This window comes from Haliaeetus leucocephalus, unplaced genomic scaffold (assembly GCF_000737465.1).
Source record: "Haliaeetus leucocephalus isolate CR32 unplaced genomic scaffold, Haliaeetus_leucocephalus-4.0 Scaffold657, whole genome shotgun sequence".
NCBI lineage: Eukaryota > Metazoa > Chordata > Aves > Accipitriformes > Accipitridae > Haliaeetus > Haliaeetus leucocephalus.
The window spans coordinates 857,262-884,208 of record NW_010973093.1 but is presented as its reverse complement, the minus strand read 5'-3'; the positions used below and the strand labels follow the sequence as shown (position 1 = coordinate 884,208).

At 41.6% G+C, this 26,947-nt stretch overlaps 1 protein-coding gene across 1 annotated transcript; it reads right to left on the bottom strand.

Annotated features, from left to right (window-relative positions):
• Positions 1 to 282: 282 nt before the first annotated feature.
• On the bottom strand, positions 283 to 26,947 carry LLGL2 (lethal giant larvae homolog 2 (Drosophila)). The gene is made up of 26 exons (XM_010579318.1): positions 26,659 to 26,947; positions 26,364 to 26,471; positions 19,966 to 20,063; positions 18,914 to 18,995; positions 17,525 to 17,640; positions 16,748 to 16,906; positions 15,790 to 15,952; positions 15,476 to 15,608; positions 14,627 to 14,681; positions 14,280 to 14,434; positions 10,693 to 10,910; positions 10,124 to 10,191; positions 8,991 to 9,144; positions 8,779 to 8,883; positions 8,191 to 8,483; positions 7,778 to 7,931; positions 7,293 to 7,443; positions 6,488 to 6,604; positions 5,783 to 5,949; positions 4,767 to 5,031; positions 3,892 to 4,045; positions 3,220 to 3,257; positions 2,697 to 2,744; positions 2,143 to 2,185; positions 1,352 to 1,413; positions 283 to 958 (listed from the first exon to the last, which is right to left on the bottom strand). Exons 2-26 carry the CDS (start codon positions 26,436 to 26,438, stop codon positions 951 to 953), a joined length of 3,081 nt encoding a protein of 1,026 aa, XP_010577620.1. The 5' UTR covers positions 26,439 to 26,471; positions 26,659 to 26,947; the 3' UTR covers positions 283 to 950.

Here is a 26,947-nt window from a genome sequence, read left to right as displayed (position 1 = left end):
TTCCAGGGACTACAATCGGAACCAGTGTCCTTTCCTGGCAACACGATGTATGGATTGCAGGACAGTGACACAATCAGTTTGCTTGCCACAGGCATCTTCTCCAAACCACCACCTTGTTTAAATGAGGCCACTTAATCTCCAGGAGTGCTCTTTGCCTCTACAGCTCAGAGGGGGACAGGTCCACCTTCTTCAAGGGGTAAGTGGGCATAAGCCTGTTTGTTGCCAATGTGAAAGAAGCTGCTGATGGAAAGAATAGATATGAGCAGACAAGGATCACAAAAGGGAATTCAGAGTTTTATTTCCAAAAAAGAGCAATGTAGCGTTGAAACAAAAATCAAGTTCAATTACTTTTCCTCTGATTTGAATGGCTACAAAAATAGATTCTACCCAAATCCATAAAGCTAGTTAACAGTACCATAACAAATAAAAACCAAAATTATTCATTCAGATACCACATACAGCAGTAACAGGAATCTAGCATATATTATTTAATGGTTTTTTTAAAAAGTAAATTTCTAAAATGTTTCCGTTAAAACTGAAATACCCATAAGATTTTAAAAAATTGTACAAAAAATAATTTTAAACCAGTTGGAGGTAACAGTGTGCGTTTATTAAAATCCTGCACCAAGGCAGTAACATTTATAATTTAAAATCCAGCCCAGTAGAAAAGAGAAATGTGCAAACATTTAAAAGTTAGATGTACTCAGAGGCTTGTGGTGCATCAGACCTGGCGATCCACTTCTGTCCTAATGCAAGGCAGGCTCCAAGAGGAGATGTCTCTAATGAGGCACTAAAAGGGGAGGCAGAGGCAGGCATGCATATGCATGCAAGTTGCAGCTCACTAGCCTGCAATACAGGGAGCAGTGGTGCCCTCTCCCCACGGACGGTTAGCCCAATCAGTAGTGTTATGGCACTCAATCCAATGCCAGAAAGTCCTTGATGAATTCTGGTCAATCTGCTTTGGGATAGAAGAATGCAAGAGCCATTTTAGAAAACAGAAGTTGAAAGCTAATGAGAGCTAATGAGTTGATATACTCAACAGATTATTGCTATGAGCTCTAGCTACCTCTCCAGCTTGCTTTCTGGTAAGGCTAAGAGTTAAGCAGGAGCCTTCAAAGGATTTTTAGCTCTTCCTTTAAAGCTGATGCACCATATTTACTCATGTGGCACAAGGTGCTGAACAGTGCTAGTACATCACGCAGCCTGCAGATTGCCATCCTGAAAATTCAGGCCACAGTTCTGCACTATTGCAAACCATTTAAACAAGCTGAATTTTATAAAGAAACTTCATTCTACTTTCTGCTTCCTTTGGCTGTCTCACTGGGCCTGAAATATCCTTAGCCTCACCTACCTCCTCCATTACTTAGTCCGTGTCCTAATGGACTTCTTGCCAAATTTCTTTCTGCATAGCTCCTGCAATGACACAAGAAAAGATTCATTATTGCAATGCAGTGTCATCCCATCCACTCCCAGCTGCTGACAGAAGACCAGGATTAGGTAGTGTCCAGAGGAAGCGCGCACAGCAGAGCATGTCAGGCAGTCACTTATCCTTACACACCAGCAGTTACCAATCCCACCAAGCTTCCTGCATCCGTTGCAAACAGTAGTCCTTTGTCTACACTTCCGTAGCCCCTGTCACCTGAACGTCAGTATTCTAGGGAGACAAGATAAAGCCCCGCACCCACGGTGGTAGCTTAGCTCTATTGTATAGACAGAATGGGAGCAGAGATACTGAACATGTCCAAGTGACAGTGTCAAGCCAGATTAAAACTCCAGAGTCCCATCCTCGTCCAACTAAGCCCATGTGGCCTGCCCTTAGATCAGTATGGGTTGACATGAATAGAAACCTGTATGCGAATACTCAGAGTCCTGTTCCTTTGGGATGTGGGAATGTGATCTCTCCTGCTTTTCGGAGAGAAAGAGACAAAGCATTATTCATTAAAAAAATGTCAAGGGACAACATGTGAAAGAGAACCTGCCTCTGTCTTACTATTGTCCTTTGGTAGTTTGTGGGACACATATGTGACCAGATTCTAGCACAAGGATCCCTGCCATCATGTTGGGCATCCCCCTGCTTTCCAACTAGAAATGCCCTCCCTTGCCAGCCCCACCCACTAGGAACAGAAGTTGGTTGATACTCACCCTCTGCCCCCCTCCAGAGTACTCTGGATCTCCTTCAGGACTTCTGGAAAGCAGAGGGTTAAAGCAATGAGCCAAACCAGTGGAGATCTGCTTTCAGGCAGCAGCCTAGCCACATTCCACCTCCAGGCTGAACAGCCTTTAAAACCTGCCTCCCACAACACAAGAGGTCAGACCTTATAATATCATTGCCTCTTCAACAGTACCAGGTTTTTACTGAACAGGCTGGCATAAAGGACTGAAGCAGTCATTTGCCAGAGCCCCAAAGGAACACTCTGCTCCAGCTGGCATTTTACACAAGTCCTGCTGGAAAATAAAGACCCTTCTCTTATCACAGCAAATGCAGCTATGTGAAACAACCCCGGCCTGAGGGCATGACTATCTGTCCAACACCTCACTTCTACTGATTCATGAAAACCCAGTATTTCTACCAGTCTTGTGTAATTCCAGATCCCTTGGAACCAAGGACTGGAACCCACAAAATTCCCAGCAGCTTTCTTCTTTTCCCTCCCAAAAAGGCACCTGCCCTGTCAGTAGCAAGACTTCATCTCACTCACTTTCATCATTGAGTAAGGCATGTTCCATCAGCCTCTCAGACTTCCTTTCTAAAAAAAGAGTAGGAAAACAGCTGTTACCTAACAATATTTTCCCCTTTTCATGAAATATGTGCAGTTTTGGAAGCCTACAATAGAACTGGATTTATTTTTTTTCCCATTAAGTACATTTTTACTTTACTGAATGCTTCACAACTAATCCTTAAAGCCTCACACATACTGAATTGTATTTTCCAGCAACACTAGTTTGGCTAACAGAAGATCTCATCTGTAATTTCAGACCCTATCTTCCCACAGCCTCTTCCTTCCAGCAGAAACTACATCCTATTCTTTCAAGGCTCTCTTGCCACATGCAACTTACTTTAGAGCTAGCAACTACTGTGTGTAGGCAGGTCACAATGTTTCCCTCATGTCTCTTCTTACTTTCCCCTTTCTTAGTTAGAGAATATCAACTGTAGCAACAGGAAAGATGTTTCAGGGTTTACACATCACCATGCTACATTTACTGCAATTATTTTTTGCTTACCATCTTCTCCATAGTCACCCGAACTCCTTCCTGATCCCCTAGAAAAGGAAAGGAGGCAGAAAAACACTGACTCTGAGGCACAGAGAATTCACGTATACTCCAAATTGTTTGTTGAACAAGGATGTAAGAAGGGCTTCATCACATGTTGGTGATGCAGAAGTCTGCAGGCACCAGAAAACTTTTCTGAACTTTTGGAATAAAATTCCTATAGTATCTCCATGAGTGTCAGATCTACTGTTATTCACTGATGTTCCAAGAGGAGAAGAGGAACACTGGGTTTCCCTTCACAGTGCAACAGTTCAGCCTCATCAGTAACACACAGCCCCTGAAGTATACAAGAGTCAGGTGTCAGTAAAACACATCATTAGGGAACAAGTAAAGCAAGCCAGAGCTTACAGTTTATGACTCTAGCTTAGGGATACTAATTCCAGTGCTTCACTACTTTGTCCCACCAAAGGACTGTACTGTACTACAAGTAGTAAAACCATCAGGGAGAAGGTTACATTTCCTCATGCCAATCCATCTAGAAATGTTGTTAAAAAAGACTTCAAAGTCTTTTTTTTTTTTTTTTTTTTTAAAAATGGCATTCTCTATAAAATACTTTGTTGGAAACAGTCAAGTGGATCTCACTACTCGGACACAGTCAGTGTGCAAGAGTTTTACAGACTTTACCTGGATTTTCTTACAGCATTCTCCATGCCAGACTTGTTGTGTACATGATTGTTGCTTGTAACTTCTGGCATGTCCACAACACACCGGGGCTCCACTAACCATTTAGTAGAAAGGGAAAACCTCTCAAACTCCGACGGTGAGATCAGATAGAAACCTAGAGATGATTGGGAATTTATAAGCAATTCTCAAGTCCAAGAATACAGTTCCAGAACTGGAGGTGATCCAAAAAAAGAACATATCTAAGCATCCTCTATGTTTGGCAGAAAGGGTTTGCACTTCCTCCTGTGTAAATGAGGAGGAATCATTGAGGAAGATATTACCCCAGTTTCCTAAGGACTGGTTAGCCTAGAGACTGGGCAATTTAAGATTATGCTGAGAGATAATTGTATTGTCCTGTGCTGGCACTTATGAAAAGCAGCATAGAAAGATGTAAAAACCGAACCACAAAGCAGTGATCCACCTTCAGCAGCCATAGAGTGTTGGATCCCAGTTTTGCAATTTAAGTGTTGAGCCACAGGCATGTATAGGAGGCACAGTGCAGTCATCTCCCCAGTGCCTGCTGCTAAGAGAGCCATCCTCTTGACTCTGGACAAGAGGAGGGCGGCCACATGGAAGCTACCTATGGGGCACATTCAACCTGTTAGCTGAAAACCACTGTATTCATTAACAATAATGGAATAAACTCACTTCTGCTTCTGCTAATTCACACATCAGTATCTGTTGACAACTGGTACTGGCCAGAAACCTATAATGAATATATTCAGGTAATATTGACCTGTATACACAGCCAGTTCTAAACACTACGCCCTATAATCCCTTTTCCATTGTCTCAAACACACAACAGAGGTAGACAATTAGGGAGAAGCGCACCTTACCTTGACCATATTTGGTGAAGACACAGGATGCAATGCCACTCACATCCTCTTTGCGGATGCAAGGGTAGCGGATCTGTAACTTGAGGAAGGGCAGCGAGATAATCTGAATGTCTCCCAGGTTAGTCAGGACAGCCAGGTCATTCTCACTGTAATCATCAGTCTTGCAGCTGCCAAAGTTTGCAACCGTCACCTTTCGTACCCTACAGCCTTCCAGGGCTGTCAGCTTGAGCTTCAGTTTGGAGCTAACCTTGGGTAATGTGAATACCTGTCAATAGAAACAAGACACTGACATCTCTTTCCCCCGCACAATGGGCAGCAGCCACACCCAGGACATCTGCTGCTCCCTCCTTTAACAATGTTTTCATTCACAGTGAATACCCACAGGTGTAATCTGAGTCAAACTGGCTCCCTGCTTATGGGACAAAATGTAATCGGCCATAGACAGTGTTAGAATCTGTTTCTGTTCTGACATCAAGCAGTTTTACCCTTCAGGCTGCAAACTGCATTTCTCCACCAGTTCTTTCAAACCCCCTCCATATTTGGCTACAAATTATTACAGAAAGAGAATAGGGTTTACACTAACTGGGTGCTCTTCTGCATTAAAAAGCCAGGGCCAGCCTCCAGCAAGCTACTTCAAGTCTTCTCTTTTACACAGACCGGTTAGTGTGCAAAACAAGAAGCTTTTTAGTTGCTTCACAGAAATGCCTACCAATTCCTGCTTCTGTACTAACCACAGCAAAAGCTCTTTCCCAAAAGCAGAGGCAGCTTTGTCCAAAGAGTACAATGAAATATAGGAATAAAATTTCTATAATCAGCACGTGCATCACTATGCTGAATACCCAATTTGTCAGCACACACCTGATTTATGGACTGCACCAAACAGAAATGCTGTCCTAGGGGTGTTATTCAGGTACAGAAGAATAAGCACTCCCAAGAGTTATCTTTCTGCTAAGCACTGCTCAGTGCTTTAGCAGATTTTATGAACAGTCCATATGCACCTCCTGGGTGACACTTACCTTAAATTGCTCTTCAGACACCACCAACAGTTGATGGCTTCCTTGCATATCGGGACTCTTAGAAAGGTCATGTGCTACTTCTAGAGGTTCTGGGAGGGGATTGCTCCGTCCATCCAAGACAAGTATACCCACAACAGGAGCCCTGTGCATCAGCTGAATCTCTTTAGCTAGGCAAGCAAGATAAGGAGGAAAATAAACAAACAGAAAAACCAAACAGGAGTCTAGTCAGAGACACTCTGTTAGAACCTCACTCACATCCTCTCAGAGCTGGAGACCTATACAATGTGGCCATAGAAACCCTGCCTAAAAAGATTTAAGTGTATTTGGACTGTTAAAGTGTATTTGGACTGAACTGGTTCACGTTAAACAGTAACTATTATTACACAAAGAGAGCAGGTCCAACTGCCTGAATAAGGTCCATGTGTACTGAGGCTTGACAGTAAACTTCAGTGACAGCTGATGCAAGTTTAAATTTCTGAAGTCAGTAGGAAATGAGGCTAAGGCATGTCAAGTAGTGCTAGAGCTCACTTACTCTTCAGTTCAGTTGCTGCAGTGAGCATTGCTTAGTTCAGACACTACTACATTTAGCTCCACTCTCACTGATAAACAGCAGTAATTGAGCTATCTTGCTTTTCTGTATGTAACTTGGTTATATGAGCAATAGCTCAGATCCATTAGAACCTTGCTTTCACAAGGCATACTTACCCTGCTCTGCCCTGACAGGTTCATCCATCCTCCTCTCTGCTGGAGGAACACGTAAACAGAAGGCATAGACTGTACCTCCATTGGTGCCTGCCCACAAGGACGGGCAGTGGCGGGAGCCTGGAGCAACAAGAAGGCTCATGAGCAAAGCACCATCTGTGACATCCTTGGATAACCGCTTTCCACTAGCTATACACATCCTCCCACTGTTTACATCCTAAATATCTTTATATTAGGGCAGACTTGCCAGGGAAACTACAGGTTCTCAGCACTTTTCCCAATACATGTCCATAAGCAGCCCTGATAAAGGACATGGCATATGAGTAAAGGGAACAGGGTGCTGTTTCCATCAGACACCACAATTGCTGCATCCAGTTTTCATGTATTTCTATCACATATGAGCGCAGCATGAACTTGCGCATATCAGTTTGGGTTCCAATGCAAAACCAGCCACCACCCTCACCAAAATTAAAAGGCTTTGCTGGGGGCAGGGGTGAACTTCAGCATAATGAGACAAGGAAAAGCTTATACTAAAAAGTCAGATGTCATTCCAGCACATTTGAAAACCATACATAAAGGCTGTATCCAAAAATGAACTACTACTTGCCTTGGATTAGACAGCAGCCAGAATGGCTAAATAACAATTCTGCATGACAACATATGCTCTTGTTCTATATTAGTTTTTCAGCATAGCACAAAGTAGGACACAGGAGGTGCCAAATTTTCCTGGCAGTAAATCCTAATACGTTCCTTGGCAGAAGGAGGAAAAACCCATTCGGAAGAAAGGAGAGATGCTTTTTCTACTCACTGTCTCTCAAGAAGGTATCCGCAAAATATAAAGTTCGCACAAAGCCAGTGAAAGAGTCTTCTGCAGACCGGGCTTCAATCTTCCGCTGGACTGGAGCCAGTTCCATTTCCTGCAATGTGTCTTGGTCAAATTTGGCATTTGCTTCTTGCACCTTCAAAGATGAGGAGACATTTTGTAAATCAGGCAAAGACATAAGGGAGAGAGAGAGAGTAAGAGTGGCAGCAATAGAGGGGGAAAGCACCATCATACCAGAGAACAGGTATATCCTGCATCATATGTTCAGCTACAGAGAGCACATCTTCTTTAAAAATGTGACTATTTTTATCTAACAGATAGCAGCATCAGAAATTGCCATTTTTGCCCTTATACCAATAGCTACTGGCACCATAGCAGGACTGCAGGCCACCTCCTGCTCTAGGCAGTATAATCAGGACTCTGCATGCTCCAAGCTGTAAAAGACAGGACCTAAAAGGTGGGCCCCTCACCTCTGAGGCATTTCCACTACCTCCTCGTCGCTTCCTACCGGACACCCGGCTTCTTCTGATCCGCCTGAATGACTGACGGAGGGACTTCTTCAAGGATTTCACCCGAGACAGTGGGCCTTCTAAGGCTAATTGGTCGCTGGGATGCAGTGTACACCTGAAAGAGGGAGAGAGTAGGCATGTGGTCACTTTTCACTGGGTGGCAATCACTCTCAAGAGTCCAAGAGGACACACACAAATGTTGGAACATGCTTATATAATTCTTAGAGATCTTCGAGGACAGAGTCCAACGGGGTAGGGCTTCTTGCTACACTGACTGCTCTTGAGAAATCACTTATCACAACTTGCTTTGTTAGCAGTTCTAGGCCATCTTTAACAGAAGATTACCACAGACCTCCTGGAAAGAAGATACTTACTTGACAAAGACCAGTCGTTTTTGCTGGTGGTCAAAAAGCCCAAAACCATGACTGGTACCAAAGGCCACAAGCTTCCATTCAGAGTGAAGGGCCAATGAGGTGACCACAGCTGGTGGTTGACATTGGACAAGGACAAATGGCTGAAAACCAGCTTCAAATCGAACAGGTCCATCTCGAGTCTTTAATTTTTCGTGACCTTTCCATCGATAGCCCTCTTGGTCCTGCAGGAGATCTGCTTCAGCATGGTCTACAACATGTTCTGCATCTTCATCATTCAGTTCCATCACCAGTACCTGAAAGGAAGAGGACAAACCTTGCTACAGCTTTTACAATTCAAACAGTCCTCCAAGCTGCAGGCATTCTCAGTAGCTGCAAAACTACAGCATCTCTCAGGGCTGATAAACAGCATTAGATAAACTCTAAAAATACAGATTAGAGAAAGCAGAGAACCATGAAACAACATTTCCAGCAACTGGATTGATTTGCCAGTATAGAAATGAATATTTCCAATTTTAACACATCTCCTAGTTGCACTGTGACAACCTGCACTAAAAGCAAGGTTTATGATGACTGTTTGTATTTCAATACCTGTCCTGCTGTACCAGCTACAGCCAAGTATCCGCTGTATTTACACAGGTAGATCTTCTGGATCCCAAGTCTAGGATCATCACTGTAAGGGTCGAAGGTACCAACCTAGGAGAGAGAATACACAGCGGCTGGTCTTTGCACATGCATTAACTAGGACAAGAATCAAAACTCCTCGGTTTTCAGAAAGCTTGTACAACCAATAGCCATCTTACCTTGCGAAGTGGAGGCCATTCGTCCTCACCCAGGGGGTTCATATTGTCATTGGGATCAGCATCTGTGAGAAATACTCTCACTGTGCTTAGCTTATAAAGGAGATGTAAGCAGACACCAGATGCATCCCAAAACCGCACAGTGCCATCTTCATGCCTGTATGGGGGAAGGTTAGAGAAACACACATCATGCAGGAGAACAGCACATCCCCCAGATGAGGATGATAAAACAGAGGGGAAAAAACACGACCAAAGGTTAAACCACACTGTTTACGAAGCCCTGAGCTGTGGCAACTTTGAGCTTCAAAAGAAAAGTTTTGGGGGTTTTTTGTGGGTTTTGTTTTTGTTTTAGGTTGGGTTTTTTTAATGCAGTTTGTTCTCAATGATCTGACACCAGTGTACAACTTAAGATAACTCTGAAAAGCGCTGAAAAAAGAGCTTAGCATACAGAAGGAACAACTCATCCTGAAAAAAAATACTAATACTGGGAGGAAGGGAAAGAAATCAAGCTTTAATCTTAGTTCTCCAGGTGAAAATTGGCAACATTCTTTCAACGTAAGGGCAAGGACTTCTAACAACCTGCTGCATCAAGAATGAAGTCTGAAGAAGAGCCCACTGCAATTTTTAAAAGTGCTTGAAGAGAAAATGATACATTTTATGGGATGAGACAATCTCTTGCTAGCTACTTCCACCGCTTAGCTAGATCTGTTCATGCTGATCAAAGAAGACAGGAGTCCAAATTAACCTCTTTTTTGAGATTCAGAACAGTGTAAGGTAGGGGGAAAAAATGCTTCAAAACCTGCAAGATTAAGCTCCACTTTTACACTGTTCCCTTTGAACCAGTCAGGATTACTGCCTGCACTTCTAACACTGATGTTTGTGGCGGGGAATGGTAACACGTCAGAACTACAAATAAGCCAACTTTATAGGTTATCTGTGGACATTACAACCTATTTGCTCAGAAGTAACAGAATCAGTTAGCTTTACAAAGCTAGCAGCCCAGCTTTGAGACCTTGTAAAGTTGCAGCCTTCTCCCTTCAAGATGAGCAGACTTTAATCTCACGGGAATGCCTCAGTTCAAAAGGAAGAACAGAAACTGGAAAGCGCCCCTCGATTGTTATCAGTTAAGTACATACCCTGTTAGAAGCAAGTCCCTCTGTGGAGGATCTGGAGCTATGTTGGTGCCACCATCAATCGGCCACGGCTACAAATACATTAAGGGAAGACTGTGACTTCCTAGGCAGTGACAGTGTGAAGAGAATATGCAGTCAGCAGGAGAGCATGAACTTCAGTGCAAGTGGCAGTGAAACAGTCCATGCTGTTAGCTTTTGTTTGGATTAGATGTTCCTGTTCTGACACCAGCTGTGCTTTTTAGAAGATATTCTACACATTTCCTCAAGAAGCTGTGCTGAAAGCTTCATGCTTCTAAACGAGAAGTTTGTTACCACTGACAGCTGGGAACACTCAGACTTTCCTTCTAGCTTGTCAAAGCCTGAAAAAAATATCACATTTTAATCCCCCAGTGTGAGTAACTGTATTGGTGGTGCTCTGGGAAAAAGCCTTTCTTGACCTTATTAAGAGGCAGGACAACGTCTGTTGGGACTCATCCCTCCACAGGCAGTCACCAGCACAGACCACCCACATTCTGAGCAGTCATGCAGTTCTTAAATGCATGGGAACACATGTACATTTAAAGCTGCCATACCATACTTGAGTAGTGAATGTTCTGCTTGCTCCCAGCACTGATAATCCTCTCCCACAGTTTCAGTGGGATGTTGGAGACATGGTGCGAGCAGGTGATGGCTGAGCAATGGAGAGAAGCCAGGTATGGAGGATGGACTGCTGGCCAGCCTGCAGTTTTCAAGTCTATAACTACCAGCTCTTCTTCTGCCAGCACCACCATAGCAGAAGGGTCATCAAACTCTGCAGAAACAAGATTTGTTGAGGCTGACAAAAATGACCATCCAAGGTTAATAGAAACAAGCTTCCTGTAAGGTTTATTTGAAAACTGTTATCACAGAGGTCTACACAAACATTTCTGTTGGCAAAGCCTCTAAATGCTCCTGTGTAAACTGAGCCTATTGAGGCACTAATATTAATAGATTTCAGGATACTAACAGATTTACTGCAAGTTCATGTTTCTTTACAACCACACTCCTGGGACTATCAGAGAGACTTTTTATAGATTCCACTGCAGAATAAAAAATTTGTTAACAGCATAGATGGCTAAATAACACAAGTTCATATTCACCATTGTAACAGCTAATTAACAGCATGGGGTGGACAGACATGCATACACCCCAGCAGTGACCCATTTAGTACTGTGTTAGGACCACAGTCCATCTAGGCTAAGCTGCTTAAACAGAGTAATGCCTTGGGTTCTGCAGAATGCTTCTCTGCTTGAACTGACAAGTATTTACAATTCAGCTCTCTTATTTTTCATTTTCCCTGCTTCTCATATGTTGTGACACAGCCTCTGGACTTTCTTTTTTAAAGAGCATGTACATAATCTAATATATATTCATACATATATTAGACAAGATTACAAACAAACAAAAAAAATCTGTTAATGTAACTTTACAGATGACACCTGACACAAGAATTTAAGATTTTTCATTGTAACTGGAATTAAAGTGAAAAAATTTTAGTCTACAAGGACATTATCGCAGTAACATTCGCGAGACAGCCACAATAGCAATTGGTGGGGAAAACCAAAAACCACGAATCAGTTCACACCAATAATGATTAACACAGCTACAGAAACCTAAGTGAATGCATAGCTGTAATGCGTCACATTCCGGGGAGTGTGATAAACAGTAAGCCATAAGCAAACTAGCAGCTTTTCACTGACCTTCCCTTCTAACCTATACTTTCACTTCCCTTCTTTAGTTGTTTGATTACCTGGAATATACTTGCAAGGTGGCACGTCTATAAGCAAGCACATACCAATGCTGTTCACTCAGCAAAATTAACTTCAAGTAATTAGTACGTGGCACCACTCTAGTTAGACACCCCAAGTTTCAGTTCTGACTAGTCACAGCCATAACACGCCACTAATCAGTTCAGTGTCTTCATGAAATGTTTTCTACTCAGTTTTACTTTGCTTTCCTATGTGCCATCATTTGCAGTTGCCTACAGGACTTCTGAATAGAACAAATAATATCATACCTGTACTACATTATGCATGATCAGCCCTGCACTCTGACTGCTGCTGCCAAGATTAACCAAATATACTGTTTTAACAATAATTTTTTTCCTGCAAAGGCACACATCTGAGTTCATTGCTTATGGCAAGAATTTATTTTAAGTTGCTGAAGTAGCAAACATACTAGAATTTGTCATGACTGCCATACACTCATCCACCTGCTAATTTAAAAAAGGAAAACAGGAAGGGCTAGCCTTTTAAAAATTGTTTCCACAGCATATTCAGGGTAGTGGAAAGTCACCAGCTACCACCATGCTGCAATGCCTAAGCTTTGTGCTTATTAAATTAAGTGGCTTTGGTATACAATTAATACCTTCGTATCGCCATTGCAGGGAAGACTGCTTAAGGGCAAACAAGGCAAGCTACGTAGATCCACTAAGCTTAGGCAATCAGCCACAAGGAAGCTTGTCAACCACAGAAACCTCATTTTATTGTAAAAAAGCTTCCTCATCTAAGTGCAACAGCTTCAGCTTCCAGCAGCAGCTCCTGTCTGTAAGTTGTGTTAGCCAGATAATTCGATCCTTGGGAAGTATAAATATAAAGCCTGTTAAGTTTGGTTACTTCATCCTAAAGGACTTCTAATCACATCCAGGAATTGAACTTTAAGTAGTCAATCTCTTACCTAAAAAACCTCAAGATTTCTTTCATCTTTAAGAGTTTTGTTCCATCATCTAGAATCTCAGCTCTGACAACTTCATAGAAAGTAAAAGGGTCTAGTTTCTTTAATGATAAAAGCTAGACAGTACCTCAAGTTTAATGGCATTGTTAAGCTTGAAAATTTAGACCTATAGGTTCTGCACATTTGGAAGATGCTTATAAAAGGCAGTGTTGTGTGGGGAAATCTATAACAACAAACATATACAGGCACTTCATCTCAGTTACACTCTGAGATACATACAGTTAAATTCTGCCTACTTTACTGGTTTTTCAGTGACTAGAGAGGGTCTCTTAAGGTCCAGGGAGAGAGGCGGGGGAATCCAAAAGCTGGGGTTTTATGCCTACTTTCCTAAGACAGTCCTTGCTTGGATCTGTGGTCTGCTTTGTACAATAGGCCAGAGGGAGCCAACCTGCATCTACATATTTGAATGCCCATGCCTGCACAGTGTGCAGCTGGGAACTATCACCACCACCACTGGCAGTATACAAGACAAATAGGTTTGGAAACTAGTCTAGCAGGCAAACCAGAAACTAGAAAGTCTGAGAAGATTCAGCAACAGAAGATCTGCCTACAAGCTTCTAAAAAGCATCTAGACTTCTGCGATTTGGTCTGATCCAAATTCCAATACTGCACATTTGTGGAGCCTGAAATAGCATTTTATACTCAGTTACTTCAAGTTAACCAGAAGCAAGAATTACTCCAGCATTAGACAAACAGTTCTTCTGGAAAATCCTTTACAATTCCATGAAAAGAAACATTACAGCTACTGTGCAAGTAAGGGCAACAAAGTTCTTCAACAGAAGCAAGGATCTGACAAGCTGTAAGGAAGCTGTGGAATGAGTGCTATTCAGTTTTAGAATTGTTTACATTCATGTTAACCAATAGTAAGTAAATTAAGTTCTTTACATACTGACCCTTGGTTCTATGTCACCCTTTGCTGATTTATTACCCAGAGCCCTAGTCATAAATCCAGGTAGTAATTAAAAGAAACAGTGTCTCAGTGGGAGTAAATTCTGTTTTTAATTATTGCCTCCTTTGAAGTGCTATTTCCAAACAACAATATTCAGATCCTCATTTCACGACCTGGTTGTGTCCACTGTCCAGCTTACACAGACATGAGCCTAAGAGATCTTTTCTCATTAATGGAGTAGCTTAATTTTTTTGAGGAATGTATGACATTTGTAACCAGCCCATTCTTTATACCACTATTTTACACTTCACTTTTAATTGGCAAATCTCTTTTATGGTTGGATTCAATCTCAAGGGTCTTTTCCAACCTAAACGATTCTATGATCCTCTGTTAAAAGTCTCAGAAAATCCCAAAACAACTGACCTACTTATCACATTTCATATGCTATTTATACCAGGCAGATTTCCACATGTGTACACAGCTATTCTAATTCCCCAGTAATGCCCTTTCATCACATACCTGCAGTAGGCTCTGAACTGAAGATTATAAAGAAGTCTATCACCCGTGATGTGAAGTCAAAGGCTATTTGCTGACTGCCATGGACAACTGAGATACTGTGCCGGTCACCATAGCTAGCCCGGGGCATCCCTCCTTGGAATATAATATAAGGAAGCCTTAAGAGAAAGAGAGTTAGAGTGTTGTATGATGAAATGAGGAGTAAAGAAAACTTCAAAGACATGAGGCAAGTCAAACTTTCACAAGAAATTCTTACAACGTTACTCTAAAGGGCTCTTACGATATTGCGCACTGCACCTTTTAAAATGCCTTTGAACAGGTGAGAGTGAAGGAATACACCACGAACTTACCCATTTTTTGTTGTCTGCCAGTAGATCTTGGAGACGGCCTTGCAAGGAAACGGACCTAAGAGAACAGGAGTTATTTGCCATATTTCAAGAACTGCATCTTTACATTAAGAAGTTCTTTACTCTGCTTCAGCTAGGTCACCTCAGCCTCCAAGTCAAGGGGAGCCACCTGAATTAGTAGGCACCACCACCACCTCCCCAGAGCAAGCCACATCAGACAAGTCTTCTGGGACACACTGACCACAGTACTCCTCAGCAAAACAAGGTTTAGGCTCAGGGGAAGTTTTGAACCACGTTGCTGATGGCTAATAGGGAGTGGAAGTGCTGTTGTAGAAGGTGATTAACTAGAAAGGATTGTTAAAAACACAAGCATTCCTGAAACTAATGTAAAGGTGATAGAGCTTTAGAAGTGTCTATATGCTTGAAAGATGAGGTCATCCCCATTTGATGGGCTTCAGCAAATCAGAGGCATCATTTCATCACTGCTCAGGTCAACAAAAAGTACACATAGCTCACTATTAATTACAGAAGATCCAAGCAACTCCTGCTGAACAGGACACTTGAACTGAAGAGCTGAATCACCAACACCTTTCTTCATAAGAGACACTAATTTCTTTGACACATTTGCTCTCCATGCTCAGAACAAACCTCAACATTATAAAGGAGTTTAAAATCCAAGAAAAAAACTGGACTGAAATCCCTAAGTCTAGGCTCACAACCCATTCAAAAAGCAGCTCTGCATTTTGCCATTAGGATTAAACACTGGGGAGAACATGACTTAAATATCCCATAAAAGCTCAAAATGAGTTTTCGTTTAGACAAATAGGCAACAATTAAACCTCACTTACTGACCATAAGGCACAAAGTTTTCCAGAGGCTCAGGATGCCTGTTGTCACTGGATACTGGCCACTGGGTGTAACTTCCATCATAGTGACAACTAATGAATTTACTGCCATCCCTCTGCCAGTAGAGGTTCTCCAGTTGCTGAAGAGGAAGACACACAATGACTGCTCTCCAGAGAGCTGTTAACCCCCACAAAACCAATGCATTCTTACTAAAAAAAGAAGCTGTGTCAGGCTGTCCCTGCACCTACTTGTCTTCAGAGTGCTCTGAGAGGAGAAAGCCCTTCCTCCCCTGCTGAACTGACTTTGGATTGAATTAATACCTGGCTGCCCAGGAAATGGTGTGTCACTTTGTTATTCTGTAGGTCCCAGAGGACAATCAAGCCCCTGCTGTACCCAATCAGGATCTGGTCAGGGTTCTTAGGATGCTCCTGAAGGGCTTCCACCAATTCACATGATCGCCTGTTACAGTAATCTTCCGGTGCCCTGCAGAATAGAAAACCAAGAAAAGTTTATTCCAGGTACAATCCAATAGGACTGTAATAACAGTTAAGGTATAAGAATGAGAAATTAAGCAACAAAAAGTTCAAACAGATGAGAATAAGTATGATCTTTTCACAAATCCTTCAAGCAGCAGAAAAGTCTTATGTAATACATCACACCACACAGGCCTGCCACATGAACATGCACCCCATCCCCTTTTCTTCAGGGAAAACCCAAGGTTTACAATGAATTCCAGGACTGGATCCCAAGAGTGTAAAGACAGTCTGAATCACCCCCGCCCCATTCTCCTGTGACCCCTTACAGAATAAAGGTAACATGAAAATGTCAGTAGGAAGCAACAACAACATGAAGTAGGACAGTTTTCAGCAGCACTTGAATCTCCAGAGTGACGAAATCTTCATTTGGACAAAACAGCATCCAAAGTTCTGCCAATGGTCAAAAAATAAATGGGTAATTACAGCTAAGCACAACATTTTTCTGCAAAAGTAAACACAATGGACAGGGCACAAGGTTTGCAGATTTACTCCAAGTGTCTCCTGTTATAGTTTTGCCTATATGCTATACCTCCACCATGACAGTACTGGCTTGACCAGGACAGAAACTGTTACTTAACACATACCAGGGCCAAAAGTTACTTTCACAGGAGTCATGCAGATTTGGACAATGCTTAACACAACAGTGAGGCCCCAGCACATAATCTAGGGTGACATTTTAACAAAGGATATGTCTGCTAATGGGATTCCACCTCTACACAGCAGTGCCTGTTTGCTCACTCACCGCTGCAGCACAGCCTCAGAGGTTATGGTCCTGTCCTCTAGCACTCTGAATGATGGAAGCTCCACTACAAAGATGTTGCCGCTCTCTGTGCCAAGATACAGGACTTCCCGTGAGGAATGGGGAAGGACAGCTGTTACCTGTGTGGCACTTGGCGGAGACCTGGGGATGCAAAGAGACTCTCATCAACCGCATGCAAGAAGGTTATTGTTACCAAACTTGAGAAAGGTAACAACTCAACAGGAACATTTACAAGGGTCATTCATTTTATAGGTAGAGATTTTGAGCCAGGCATTATTTTCCTGAAGCAGGAAAACACTAGCTTTAAGGTAAATTATGTCAAAAGACTTCTGACAAGCATGTGGGCAAAGACCCAGATGCCTTTTTACAGAAGCCTCTTTTATTAAGTGTCCCCAAAGGGGCTAAAAATAGCTCACCCAAAACCAGCAAGACCAAGTGAAACTAAAGCCATAGCAGTATTTTAAACTCTGACTTGAGGGATGCTTAGATTTACTTAACCTTAAGATTTACAGCTCCTGTACACACAGAAGTGGATGCACAATATTAAAAAAAAAAGGTGTCACCCTTTACATTGGTACAACACTCTTAAAAGGTGGTCTTCCAGGCCCTAGCCAACTCCTGTTTGGTTTCCATGATGCCCCTTTCATGGATTCACAGGAGTGAGAGTCTAAGAACAGGACAAGCTCTAGCTAGAACAATAGCAGAATTTTCTTGCTTGTTTATCCTCAAGACTAGCTCAAAAACACTCTTGTGGATTACCCAGGTGGCCCTTTCAATGTGAAGCGGTGCTCCTCCCGCAGCTCAGATGCTCCACTGTGCTGCTTCAGGCTCCAGAGATGCAAGCTGTTATCATCTAGCAGTGTCACCAGCTGGCACTACAAAACCACACAATATGCTTTTTTTCAGAATCACAATTTTAAATATAACACAGTAAATCTAGCAATAAAGTTGCTGCTGTTCATAATTCTCTGCTAAAACAGGACTGAGGAGCCAGCCACAGTTCTTTACAGTGGTGGGTATATACTGCAACAATGCTGTTAGCTAACAGTGAGGTATTTGGGGGTTGGGGGGAGACAAGAAGTAGCCTAAAGGCTGAAAACCCTCTTACATAGGACAAAGGCACATGTTATCACTGAGGGGGATGACAAGGACTTAGGCTTTTGAAAAAGATCAGCCTATGCTGTAAAGCTCAGCCAGGCAGCTGCAGGCTGTTAGCTCACCACCTTCTCGCTCAGCATGGTTTGCTGCAACACACCCCAGCTTTGGGTGGGGCTGATACAGTCTACTACACCACACTCCTTGCATTCTTCATGTCCAACCTCATTCTGGAGGGTTGTGTCAGAGTCCTTTTATGAGCCCAGCCCTGCTGGCTGTATGTTCAAATTGAAGCATTTTACCTGCTGAAGCCACACCTGGTGCAACACTCCCCATGGGAGTTTCAGCTTATACCACTAGTTAAGCAAACAGACACCCAAAACTGCCTCAAGAATTAAATCCCTCTCATAAAGAGGCCACTCGTGTTATACCAGGGGCATCAGGCAACAAAGTATGTGGCCAAGTCACCAGTCTGCCAGTCAAGGGAAGGGAAAGTGGTTAGACAGCCACCAGACATTTGGAAAATTCTGCCTTCCTATTTTTAGTTTATGGCAATAACTGTTCAGCAATCCCCAGGAGCAAGATTCAATACCCCAAAACACAAAGGCAAGAAGCTTAACAGCAGGCAAGGTTAGCAGTATTGTTTTAAACTCCTGAAAATAATTAAATCAGTTCAGCAGCAGCTACCATTCTAGCTGTTCAGCAGAAGAAAGACAACCTACTCCTACTGAAAGGATAGGGGGCTGCAAAAGGAAAAGGAAGTTCTTGCTCCTGCAGCAGATTGCCTGAACTATTCTGGCCTTGTTACCATTCCCAATATGTTGCTTGAGATAAATGACTAACAGTTACAAATAATAAAGCTACTCTTAAGATTTACCAAGCATCTCCACAGCAACAAGTGCTGCTAAGAGCACAAAATACACTGGAATAAGCATTCCCAACCAAGCAGCATTTGAATGTACTCGCTAATAGGAGCCCACTCGCCTGGAACAAACTCAACACCTGTTTAAGAGAGGTCTACATAAGTCGCAGAGGTACTGAAAATACACTTACCTGATCAGGTATAAAGTGAATCTGCATTACAGTATTGTTTTCTTCATGTAAACCCATGAACTCCACCCCAGGAGCACCATATCTGAAAAGTTTGTTGAGGATCTACAGTATTTAAGATGACCCACAGCTACAATTAATTGCTAAGAAGCTTGCTAGCAAGCAAGATGAAAAGAGATTAGTTCGAAACCATGTTTTACTCGTAGTGATCTGGACTGAAAAGTACCAGTGCAAATTTACTTTGATTTTATATGCTTGTGGCAGGTTACACACATTACAGGAGAACGTGGAAGTTTACTTCATCCTTTGAGCATATGCAGAAGAGGTGCCTGGACCCTGTTTTTTCTCAGAGATGTTTAGTGGTTTCCCAGACACTACAATCCTGCTTAACTAATTTGTTACCAAGAGACAGATGGCTACCACCCGCATGTGGAGTCCAGCCTCTGAACACAAACAACACCAGGAATGAATGATTAAGCAGGCAGAGAGCACACCAACTTTTCCTTTCTGGGCTGATATGCCTGTTTTACAGTTTGCCTAGCTAGTACTGTGCCATGGGAATCACCTCAGTGCCTTATGTATACACAAAAATCAGACTGGATATCATTAACTTGAAAAAAGCCACCACCTTCAATGGTCAGGTCTTTAATGCCTGGATGGTCAAAAACTCGGGAAGCTGAAAGCATTTCTGACTTCAGTTTTAACCTCTGAAATAGAATTGCTTAAAAAAAAAAAAAAGGAACCCTGCCCCAAATATTTAAACAACCCTGGAATTTACAACATGACAGATTGCTAGCTTAAGTCAGATCTAGTCTGACCTTCTGCATAGCAAGAGCGAAGAGTCTTGTCTAATATCTGCATCAGCTCAGCTTCTGTTTGAGCTGTAGTTCAGCTCTTGGCAAGATAAACTCATTCAGATCAGACCGACATCACTTCAAACCTAGGCAAACTGTTCCAATAACCCTTGCTTGCAAATTTATACTTAGCCTAATGTTTCAAAGTTGTACATTCTGATGTGGTAAGAGAAATCTAGCCAAAGTTGTTCAAAAGAATACAGTTTGATGGCTCCCGATCGCGTTCCAATGGCCATAAGGCGGAGAAATGGGCTATAGCCCAGTGCACTGGGTTGATGGGGAAATCCATGTTCCACAGTCTGGTAGAGAGAAAGAAAAATCATCATCAACAGCATGTTTCATGGGCATTGTTGTATACAGATAAAAAAAAGAAGTTAAATATGGCATGGCAGTCTGAAATACAGCACTTAACAGCAGCTTTTTCTGTTGAAAAGTGTTCAAACATGGGTTAGATTTACTGAACAATAGCCTAAGGATTAATCTATTCCAAGAATCCCTGGCTCTGCAGCCAGGATATGCAGAAGTATAACAGAAATATTCTGAAAACAGTAAGCCAAGCAGCAATTTACATTAAGATTATAAATAACTCTGCATAAGCACAGCTTACTCAGTCACCACAATACACTCCATCATTCCACATCAACTTTACTTCTGTAAACCAACTGCTCAGCACAATTTCAAAGCCTGACACAAATACTGCATATTGTACGGTCAGCTTTATCTGCCAAATTCCACACAGGTCACCCTTCACAACCTCCTCTTGTTGACTGACATCAAGAAATAGTGCTATGAAGAACTACTGAGTGAACATCAGTGCTCATCGAGAAAACTAAACAGATTTCCTATGGAGCAGTCAGGAAAACTAATGTAACTGGTATCCATTTTCCAGAAGTAGCACAAGGAACACTGGAATTTAATGAGAACAGGAGCCTGCTAGGTGACCTCAGACTAATTCAAAGCCATCTGGTAATAAAAAGATGTCAGTCACTATCATAGGGAGCACTATGTTGCTTGGCCTTAGTGGCTTCCCTGAAGTACAATTTACACTGCACAAAGAGGAAAATCTGGAGCATGTTGTACACGGCACACTTAGCATGGCTGATGCATTTACACACTATGGAATAATATTCTGCCATACTTACAGGATGCAACCGAGCTGCTTGTAAAATAGCTCAGTCAAGCTTTCAGAAGTGCTAATGTACAGCTATTATCATTGTTTAGACAAAACAAGTATGCATGAGTGTTCAACAACATATAGCCATGTAAAGAGGGATTTGTGTGCCCAAAGATTAATAGGGCTACTTCCTGGAAAACATCCTTATCCTTGCAGTCCCAGCTTCTGGAAAGTATGTTTTTCTAAGGCAAGCTGGTCAGTTACAGAATAGGAATTTGTTACAAAACAGCATGAGGACCACTCGCAAAAAAAAATACTTGCACCTCACTCCCATCCTCGCTCCATCACATCTTTGAGACAGAGCTACCACATCACTTGGCTTTATGGTTTATTCAAACTAAAAGTAACACCTGGACTTTATTTCCTGCATAGTGATTTCCCAACTTAACCCCTTGCAGTAGAATCAAATAGAGCCAGTTTTGTTTCTGCTGTCATGCCATTAGCCTGAGGTGCTCCCAGCTGCTACAAAGTAGTTTAATGTCCTTCTACTGTTCCTGGTCAAAGACACAGGCATAGGAGGATATGGCTGACCCTATAGTATGCCAGATTGCTTCAGTTTTAGCCCTTTGATCACAATTAATAAATTGTAAAAATAGACTTCCTTCCTCTAAATCATCAGTTACCCCAGTCTGAGGTCCTATTAGGGGAAGATGAGACATTTTAGAAGATATAAAATTGTAAATATTGGAGCATTTCCCAAGTTTCTGTTTGCCAACTCATAAGACTGGGCAAAGGAGTAGTTACTAATTTTTAACCTTTTATATGTAGTAAATTAAAGATTAGTACTACTGGCTCCAAGACCACTGAGTTTACTTCCCTTTATGATAACTTAATCTCCAGCCTTACCTATTTATATCTTAAGAAGGTAATTTAAGTTTGTATTATTAAAAATAAATTTAGAGAAGTCAATCTTTTTAATGTCACCCTTGAAGTAGTTGCTAACCAACCTTTGCTTAGCTACACATATAAAATTTCCTAGAGGAGACTGTATGAAATTAGGAACTTATCTATGGACTCAGAATTGAAACAGGGCAGTTTTCTAATCCAGCACAAGCAAAGAGGATTTTCTCTGTATCATGATAGCTACTCAGACAACACAGAAAAGCTTCCTAGTTGTCCAAGCTGTGGGAGTATGAAGCTATGGCATACAATTCTGGGAAGAAGATTCAAGGTAACATGTTATCTTAACAACAAATTAGACATTTAATTGAATCAGGTGTAACATGGGCATTCCATGCCCACTCTCCATTCCACTCTCCCCCAAAACAGAGTGAGGAACTTATTAGGGAGACACCAGTGTAATTCCATTGTTAGTTTTAGTTTCAACTTGTTCACAGTTGCTGCACTGTCATGTCATCAGCACAAATAGGTGTCATTTTCAATGAAACATCAATTAGAAACTGTTTATTCTGAGATTTCTTCCAGCCCAGAAGATAAGGCTCTATCCATAATTCTCATAATAGAAAACCATGACTGATAAAATACTGTACTGCCTGTTAGGAAGCTGTCAATACTAGCCTTAATATTGGCCTAATTATATCTTGGCTTTGATGCGTTAATTTGTAAACACATTAGACAAGTCAATAAAAGCTTTAATTTTCAAGTATGAGACCTATGACCTGCATAACCGAGTGTGTACCATTCGGTAATAATAATAGGTGGGTAGTTTTTTCTCAAAGTCTTCCTTCAAGAGAAAATTTGAAGTACCTCCCCATCCCATAGACAAATTTGCAAAAGCTATAGTATCTATTACATCCAGGAGTAAACTGTTAGTAATAGCAGGCCACTGCAGAAAATAGTACCACATGCAGAAGCACAAGAAGAGAGTATCAGCAACAACCACAGCATGTTACACAACTGCCTATCAGTAAATGCACTAATGGTTTCTGATAGCTTTGAATCTTCAACCAAGACACCCACAAGACATAACAAAGATAACTCTCCCTCCTATGTCATTCGTTTCCACAGCCAGGCAAGAAAGGCATCAGGGTGGCTTTTTGGCTGCATTTGACACCACTAGGGCCAGGCATTTGCATTCACTATACTGATTACCCAGATCTTTTTCTTGTACTTATTTACACCCAGTTAAATCACATCAAGTCAGCTTTTCGGCTGGCCTCCTTTCCTCCCCTCTCTCAGGCAGCTTTCATCAGCCAATCCTTTCACCTGCTCAGCAGGTAAACCCAGCAAGGGGGAGTGAGGGGGGGCAGAAGGCAGGAGAGGTTACAATGGAGCCTTTCAGCAGAGCTGAAATAAGAAACCAGAGTGCCCACAATGTGCCCTCCTTCTCAAAAGGGCCTTTGTTTCTTTGAGGAAAGGTAGGAGCTTTCGTTTTCATTTTCCTCAGACCACAGATTTGTCAGACTCGGTAAAAGTAAGCCTGGTGTCAGCAGCATTAACTAACAGAAATGCTTCATATCAGTCATATTTACTGCAGGAAAAATGCGGCCAAACTTAACAGTTGTTCTCAGCCCACACTAAAGCTGTGCAGGTGAAATTCAACGCTGCCTTCCTTCTTTCATTTCTCTCCACTTCTCCTCTCAGATTGTTTTACGACAAAGCAGAGACAAACCCAACTACAGGCAATACAAACCCTGTACCTCTGTTAATATGTCTTTTGAAAAAACAATGAAGACTGTATGTGTTAGATCTCCTTTGCATAGACACTAATTCAGTTTTAAGGTAAGCTAAGCTATCCATCACACCCATTAGCAAAGGGTTAGGAAGACTGAAAAGAGGGGAAAAAACACAAAACCATAAATTAAATGCAATGTTCCCAGTTTGGTAACATTCAGCTGTAAGACAGGCTGGTTCACCTGTGTGTTACCCATCATCTAGTCTGACAATGCCAGCCTGAACATGTTTGTTCTGCAGGGCTTGGACTGAGCCAAAGGCATCCAAATACTACTTCCAAAAGCAGGATAAACTTAAAGAAGGAGACTGCCAAGTCCACATACCTTATCCTTCATTCTATCCACTGAGCTAAAAACAGATTCTTGCAACAGGTACACACAAGTATGGGAAGTTCTTACTCATACAGAGAAACAGATACGCAAAGCTAAGTGACTAGCAGAATTTAGAAGGGTGTTTTTTGAAACAAACACAAGTTTGAGGACAGTTTGAAGAGCTAGTCCAGTGGTCAATCAGTCCTTTAAAACCATCTGGACCACCTCTTCCCTGGAACAGAAATGCAAGAGGGAAACAGTAAAAAGATCACATCCTATTTATACTTGAGGGAATAAACAAACAAACAAAAAAATCCATCACCACCGAAGTCCATTACTAGGTCAGCATGGCCAAATACATTCCACTATATTAACACTAAACTTGTGTGGTATCATGCATTCATATTCAACTTCAGTGTAAACAATAAAATGAGGGCAGGAATCCCCAGCACTTTTCAGGTACAGACCTTCCATTTAGTCACTACCAGCATCACACACCGAAGAGGTGCAAATACACCATGCAGTTTCTCTGATCAGCAACTTTATAGTCCCACAAAATATTTCCCAAGCAGGTTCTTAACGAGAAGTGTTTCAAAGACCTCAAATAGCAAGTGTTTAAAAACTTGCTTGCCAGCACTAATGTGCTTGCTTTACTAGCACATTAGACAAGGACAGTCTTGGCACAGAAAGTACTATGTTTCTTGGCTCCTAAAAGCCACAAACTTCAACAGGTCAGAATTAAGGTCTGACTTTCCCAGATCTTCCCAGTCTACCTAGCTGTGAGTAGATGTTTATTGTAATAAAGGGTAGAGGCTTTCAAATGATCCATTATCTCCAGAAATACTGGAATGGGACACACAAGACTTGGAAAAAAAAACCCTTCATGCAAGAAAAAAGTATAATGTAAAAGACTCTGGTATAATGTAATGGTATAATATTCATTCCCTTTCCGATTCTTGTTAGAAAAGAACGAGTTACTGTGGCTTAAAAGCACAAATGCATTTTGCAAGGTCTTTAATTACCAAGTTGTTAATGACAGTAAACCATTAGGAAGTGTCCAAAGTAGTCGCCTCCCTAGAAATAAGATGCAATATTTACCTTCAGGACTGAATCAAATGGAGTCACAAATCCTGATGTCAACTTCTAATGTATTTGGAAGTTTCCTTCTGCTGCAAAACCTAGTTCTTTCAACCCTGTTTTGCATCATCCAAATTAGTCTGTCTCTGGCAGGTACAGTTTAGCGAAACATTCTCATAAGAGAAAGGCATATTCAAGGAACAGACATCCCTAAAATAGTAAAGCTTTTTCCAAGGTATATACAATTTTATATGCTTTTAAACAATTCTGACCCATCCCTGGGATGTCTTTTCTGAAGCTGACATTGCATTCAGCTAAATGCAAGCAACTCAATGCTGGTCTTCACTTACTGAAATTTTTACTGCATCTGCACTAGCATTTCCTCATGGTAGCAAGCAGAAAACAGGCCTGAAGCACTGCTGAGTTCCTTTTGTCTCCCCAATGGGAGAGACGTATGCATGGAAATGGTGTGGTTTAGTACCAAATCACATTAAATCATTCATCTCAAATATCCCAAGTTCCACTTTAAGTATATATCTACACTAGAATTGAATGAATCAAGGAGTTTGTTTCCTAGGCTGACTTCATTTATCCATTATACTTTTCAGCAAAATTCCATTTAAACCTTGGAAATACAAAACATGCAAATATATTTCTGATACCCAATGAAGGTGTAAGTAGCCATTAGCCTAGCAATTAATTAATACTAGGCGTTTAAAAAGATGAAAGCACTATGTTCCTGGGCAGTGCTCAAAAGAAAAATGCCCAGCATTGGTAGATAGCACAGCCATTGCCGTTTCCTCTTCAGAGGGAAGGAAAAAAACTAGATACAGATTCAGACTAAGATAATAGCAAATTCATTATTAATGGCCATTGTGCTGCCTAGGTGCTACTGAATTTCTATCACAGACTTCTTAATTCACATTTAAAAACAGAGGTATACTTACAAAACCAAAGTATAATCATGGACAAAGAACTCTGGCTTCAGCAGCATCACAGGCTGTGGCTTATGCATATCTTTAGAAAAATGTTTATTTTCATAGCAGTACTGTGAAGACTACTTATAACATAAGTAGTCACAGCACATAGCAGGAAAAACTACAGAACACTCAGAGTATATAAAAGCTGCTGAAAGAAGAGATCTTTGCAGCAAGTGCCACTCAATAGCATGGCAATATCTTTTTTCTTAAAAATGAAAGCCAGAGTTGAGAACATGCTCATGAGCTTAAAGAAAACTAGTCAGGGAAAAAGGACAGAATTGAGAAAGAGAACAAACCATCTCTCCTAAATTTAACTTTTCCACCCACATTCAAGTAGTTTTTCCTTTCCTTTACACTGCACAGTGGCTCAGGATAGATTTGCCTTGCACACATATGCCTTGAAACTTGAGGAAAGCACTGTACCTTGTTAAACTGGAAAAGGTCACGTTTAAGCCTCTCTCTCACTGGATCATGTCCGGGTCTTAAGAACCTTCTCATCTTCCTTGCTGTAGTATCTTGGCACCAAAAATCCTAACAAAAAAACCCAAACAAAGCCATATAAATGGAAGCACCCTGAGAAGAGAAGCAAGCAGAAGTAGGTTATTTATTTTGGTTTAGCAGGTAACACAAATTAGCCAGAGCAGAATGAGACAATATAGCTATCGAGTAACTAAAACCTGATACCACCACAGAGTGGCATCTCTGGTGCAGGACTTACACAATACCATTTTCACATTGCTAAAGCAAACCAGTACAGATAAGCCAAGAGGATTTTAGAAGTGTTTTCACACTTGGCCATTTTGTGATCACTTCAGTTGACCTTATCCAAAGAAGCAGCAAGCAAAACTGCAGCATTGGTGTAAACATTTAGACAAACCCAATCTAAAGGCTAACTCCCAGGCTCACAGGCATTATTGACTAGTATCAGTTTTCACCCCAGGTAACCCTCCAGCTATTGAGCTAGAAAGAGAAAGAATCACATTTTGAGCTCCCTCCATGGGTACAGC